At 37.7% G+C, this 5,733-nt stretch overlaps 1 protein-coding gene across 1 annotated transcript; it reads right to left on the bottom strand.

The window, feature by feature from the left end:
- Nucleotides 1-1,225: 1,225 nt before the first annotated feature.
- LOC113712637 (sucrose transport protein SUC8-like) lies at nt 1,226-5,275 on the bottom strand. Its single transcript, XM_027236126.2, has 4 exons — nt 4,643-5,275; nt 3,580-4,350; nt 2,437-2,544; nt 1,226-1,563 (listed from the first exon to the last, which is right to left on the bottom strand). The coding sequence occupies exons 1-4, from the start codon at nt 5,144-5,146 to the stop codon at nt 1,384-1,386; spliced, it is 1,563 nt and encodes a 520-aa protein (XP_027091927.1). The 5' UTR covers nt 5,147-5,275; the 3' UTR covers nt 1,226-1,383.
- Between the last annotated feature and the right edge of the window lie 458 nt (nt 5,276-5,733).

The raw sequence follows: 5,733 nt of genomic DNA, 5'->3' as shown, positions 1-5,733 counted from the left end.
ACACTTCCACCGTTTGTTTTATCATATAATCCAATAAATCAAAATCATATGACGAAAATTATAGTAGAAGATTAATAAAAAGTGGAGTGTGATGAATATTTTTCTAACATAAATTAGATTTCATTGATGCAATATATGATCCAGATGATATTGCCATAAAATTTTCTTCTTGTGAAAAACGACATACGATGACAATTTGTGCCATTCAGTGTATTCTGTTTGAGATGATTGTAATTAACTAACAGCCTCCATGCCCCTTATCCCTTCCAACGCTGATCTAAGGCCCAATAAATCCACCTTAATAATTGGTTCGGTAAATCATGAAACAGTGAGACGCCAAAATTTTGTATGTACAAAAATGCAGTGATGCGCTCGTGTTCATGTAGTAATCGGGCTAAACTACATTGACAAATATCTCGTGTACAGTACTTTCCATCTAGCACAATGTAAACCAATAATGAAATAACCAGCACTGTTCACATCTAATTTACACAACCAGCCAATTCATGATTGCACGTAATTAGAGGATACATCCAATGTGTGGAAAAAGTAGTGAAGATTCTGATTCCAAAATGATTTACATAAAAATTCTTTAAGTATGACATGTTTCAAAAGGCAATTGTTATTCCTACAATCTACCTGTACGACGTCGTTATCCTCACTGCTAAAATCCAAGTTTGATGCTGTCTTTAAGAGAGAGCCGCAGCCAACCCACCTACTATGCCTTAAATAAACAGTGACTTTATCCTAGATTCTTAAGATTGATATGACATTACTGCAATATCAGATTCAATTTACCCTTTTATTTTGACCTATTTGTACAAGATGATGTGAGGTGAATAAAATGTTAAGTATGATACAAATTTTAAATTAATTGCACAAAATATTATGATTAAGTGGTGTGTTCCTGGTCTGAAGCTTGGTACAGTCTATCTCAATTTTCAGTGTTTATACTTCCAAAAAAACAAAAAAAAAAAAAAATCAGCGTACCATAGAGAAATTCAAGAACTCATGAGGTCCTGACTGTCTTATACGCGGTGTGCGTGGACGATCAGAGAAGAATGTCAAAATTTGAAGATAAAACTGGATATTTTAGACTTTTCGTGGTACAAATTTCTGGAAATGACCCTGCCAAACATCTTTGATGTTGGCAATGAGCTTGCAGCAAGGATGATGCTTGATCACCTCTAGAATTTCTTATGAAGGACAGAAAGACAAGGGTCAATGCAGCACACAAATCTGTAGATTGTTCTTCATATGATCTGCAAAACACCATTTGGGATGTCTTTTACAATTTTACTGTTCAAAGATGAAACACGTCCAGCTAAAAAAGGGATGACAGATGGAAAAGACAATAATTCATCCTAAGACAATTGGTTTAATTCAATGGAATGCAGCAATTGCTTGAGTCTTATGCGATGGAACATCTGCTGGTGGAGATGGTAATTTTGTGAATGCTATTATTCCACTAATGGCAGCAGCAACGGCCCCTACAACAAATGCTGGTATGTTACCACCTCCAAACAAGGCGTCAAATTGTCCGCTCAGAAGAGAAACCAACATCTGTTGCATCAAAACATTAAGACACATCAGCCCCAGATCCTACAGAAACATATCAATTCTAAGCTATCCCAAACCATAAAAATATATCTTGTGGAAAAGTTTTGGAGAAAATATTTTATTGTGGAGCATGTATTTAGCAATAATATATAATATTTAGATTAAATTTTTATACATTGTCTGTATAAAGGTTTTTTTACAATAATAGTTGTGAATATATGTCACACATGCAAAAAATTAAATTTAAAATTTAAATTGCGTGACATATCAAATACTGTTCATGTATACGCTACCAATGCATAAACTTGCCCATAATCTTTTATTAGAAAAGGGCAAACTAAAAAAGCCAGTGGGACCATTCAACAACTTTGCCTATGGGCCACACCGCAGAATTGCTAGTAGACTATATATTTTCAAGTGTGAACATGAGCCAATGCAATTCACTACTAGACGGAAATTGTAAATTGCACTTTGAGAAAGAATCATGATGACAAGATTTGATCGACACCTCGATTAATTAATTCTTGCCCAGTGGACTCCATTAATTACTTCTATTAAAATGATTATGGTTCAATCAAATGGACATGTATGCAGTTTTAATACGGCAAGGAGTGCTGAGGAGCTATGGAATTTTCCTTTTTGTTGGTAAGAAAGGAACTTTGGTATAGACTGAACAACAACATACAAATTGGATGACGCTTCATATGGTATTTAATTTTGTCTCGTGGTCTGATAATTCCTTGACTTAGACCCTAATTAAACTTTATATTTTTATATCAAAAAGAGAGAGAGAGAATATTAATCGGGTCCACTTCTAGTCGCTATGATCTTTGAAAACATGTGACCCGTGTGTAAGGAAAGCTCATAGAATAATACCTGAGGAACAACAATGGCAAGGTTCAGAACCCCTAGTGAAAGACCTTGTCCTGAGCCAACATCCGTCGAAAATATTGACGCTAAAGCAAAAGGTATGCTGTAGGTGACCTGCAAACAAAAAACACATCAACGAAAGAGAAAACAATAATCGGAGGATATTAAATTGTATAGTGGAGAATTATAAGCAATTGAAATTAAAATTGTCAAAAGTAAAAAAAAAAAAAAAAAAGATTACATGAATTCTTGGAACATTTATACCCTAAATTTGTCAAAAGCCAAAACAAATTGCAATTCTAAGATAATTCAGTAAAAGGAAGAGGACTTTTGCCTTATCAAAATAAACGCATTTGGCTCAGGAAAAGGTTGCCTAAATTAAAAAGTTTTTTACTTTAAAAAGGAAAATCGAACTAAAGTGAAAAAGAAAAGATTTCCTATAACGGGACCGACTTAAGGATAAACAGACAGCAAATGAACCGCACAAACTAAGACGAAGCATCCTTTTTCCAGTGCATGTTTTCCACATAGCAATCAAACTCCAGAGAGTAATTATTAAAGGTAGGAGAAATAGCATCAGCAAAATGGCACCTACGCCAACCGAGGCAAAAACTTGGCATATCTTCACTCTTACTAAGATACACGTGTGACTCTCGAATTTCGCAATTTCAACACGTACAGTTATCATTGAATGGCTAGAGGATATAGTTGCCAATAAAGTGAGTGAACTTATTCAAACTACCTAATTAATATTCTTTGATAAGCGTATCCTCAGTTTATCCAAAATCCAATAATCCAGAAGTATTCTTTTTTCACGCATGCAGTGCGCGTTGAGCAGCGCGTGGGCTTTATGCTACCCATGTCCATGGATAGTAGACATGGTTAACTACACACTTTTGTGTAATCTTGGGTATAGTAGGATGTCAAGCCGATGGAAATTCTGAAAGCTAGCGGTATTGTTAGAGCAAAAAGCGACAAATTTTATTTTATGGACATGAAAGCCAAGGATCTGCTAGGTTATATATTATGAAAAAAAAAAACTGTAATAATTTATTTTCTACGGTAACATATATACAGGACCCAATTTTGTTCATCTTAGATTTCATTCCGCAAAACGAGATTTATAGTCGAAGGCTTTAAAAAACTCACCGCTAGGGGAACTCCGAGAACCGAGAAAAGGGCCAAGGACCCCACCTTGACGCCCTCAGCTGGTGATCCATTGGCGCGGCGCGTGGAGTCCGCGAGTTTGGTGATCAAAACCGTGAAGGCCAAACAAGCTGCAAGAATAAAGTTAAGAACACCCCACAATCTCTTCACCCCACCAATCACACGCGCCGAGTGCTCGACTCCAACCGACGCGAAACCCAGCACCACCGAGTTAAGCATGAGCCCCAGTGCACCCGCATGCACCCCTCTATCGTACAAACTATCTCCCACCTTTCCTCCGTACACCTCTCTTCCCATCCAATCAGTGTCGAACAAGAAGAAAGGGAACCAACCAATCCAGTTCAAACACGTCACTACAAGTAGAATCCACATGGGTCTAGGCAAGTCCTTGAGAGCACCGAATATTTCCCCGAAAAAGGGTATTTTTGCGTGATGCTTCCCACTCTCGGTTCCATCCGCACTTCCCGGGTCGGGTCCAGAGAAGGGCTTTTCTCGTACAAAGGTCAGAGCCAGAATTGTTAAGGTTAATAAAAGTGCAATTGAGATTATGAAACAGCTTTTGAGATTTGCACAGTAGATGTCACAGGCTTTTGTTTGGGTAAATGGGAATAATTTGTAAAGTTTACTGTATGAACCGGCTGCATAACCCAACACATTCCCTACTGCCATGAAAAATGAGTAGCCTGCATATGACATACGCGTCTTGCGCGCATTCCCATCTGACAGATCAGCCAGAAGAGCTCTGCATGGTCCCTGAATTGAAAAAACCACGTTAGTCTTGCAGACTCTTCGTTAACAAAGGAAATATATTATATTTATTTAGTATATAGTAATAATTCAGATTCAAAAAAAAAAAAACTTTATCCTGAATGTTAAGGGAAAAACTTTGGATACTCGAGTCGAGTGAGCATATACACGGCTGGAGTAATAGTCCAAGTCATTTCCCAGTAATTATTACTTAGTAGGAATATGTAATTGTTATGTTCTTAAAATCAATATTATTTTACATGCATATGTAGTTAATTTTCCAATTTTTTGTTTGAACCTGTAACATGTTGTTGGCGACATCAAGGATGGCAAAGCCAACAATGAAGACAGCAATAGCACGGGGTTTGCTGGTTTTGCCAAGAGTGTCACCGCACATATGACCGAGGTCAGCAGCGAAACCAATAAGGACAACGGCGATGGCGACGAGGCTAGCTCCGGCAGCGATGAAAGGACGGCGGCGGCCAAAGCGGGAGGTACAGTTATCACTGTAGTAACCAACCATGGGTTGGACAAGCATCCCAGATATGGGACCGCAAAGCCAAATTATGGGGGCCAATTTGTGGGAAATCCCCAAAAGCTGGACATATGGGGTCAGCAAAGAAAGCTGTAGCGCCCATCCGAACTGAATTCCGGCGGCTATCGCGGCCACCATGATCAAGTTCCTTACCGGCTGGGGCGGGGAAGAAGGCTGTGATAGCGGTGGTGGTGGTGGTTGGGATTGGACTTGAAAAGAGGATAAGGCTTTTCCATTTTCTTCATTGACTCTATGGTCAGCCTCCATTATTAATTGTTACTATTATTGCTGTGTAGGAAAAAGGGCGAAGTAAAGAGATGTAGTCGGTTTGAGAGAACGGGGGAGTGCGGGGTATTTATAACCTTTTCGGCGGTAATGAAGGAAATGAAATCACTGCAAGAAATTAATGAATCGCCTTATCCAATTGTGGCTGCAATGCATTGTCAAAAAGAAGGCCAAAAGAAAAGCATAAATTAGTTGTTGCCACGTAAGGTGGATGGTGAATAAATTCATTACTGGTGCAGCTTCTTGGTGACTAAAACTTCAACTTGGTTTTACCTAAAAGTTAATGGTAGTCGGAAGACGTTGGAAACAAGCGATTATGAATTTAAGAGTTTACCGTGTTTATCACTAGCTAGCTGTTGGAGTTTTTTGTGTTTTTTTCTTTTTAATTGATTTCAGAAGTTTGAATGTTATTTCATATAATTAAGGGATTTATGTAACGAGATGCTCTAAAGGCACTCGTTAGCCCATATAGTATTTACACAACCTATAATATATATATATATATATATAAGTATATACATATTAATAATTATTATCCTCTTTTGTATTTATATAGTTTCCCAATTTAA

The sequence above is a fragment of the Coffea arabica genome, chromosome 10e (assembly GCF_036785885.1).
Source record: "Coffea arabica cultivar ET-39 chromosome 10e, Coffea Arabica ET-39 HiFi, whole genome shotgun sequence".
In the NCBI taxonomy this organism is placed as follows: Eukaryota; Viridiplantae; Streptophyta; class Magnoliopsida; order Gentianales; family Rubiaceae; genus Coffea; species Coffea arabica.
Note: the sequence above shows the minus strand (reverse complement) of the source record. Positions and strands in the feature narration are given on the sequence as shown.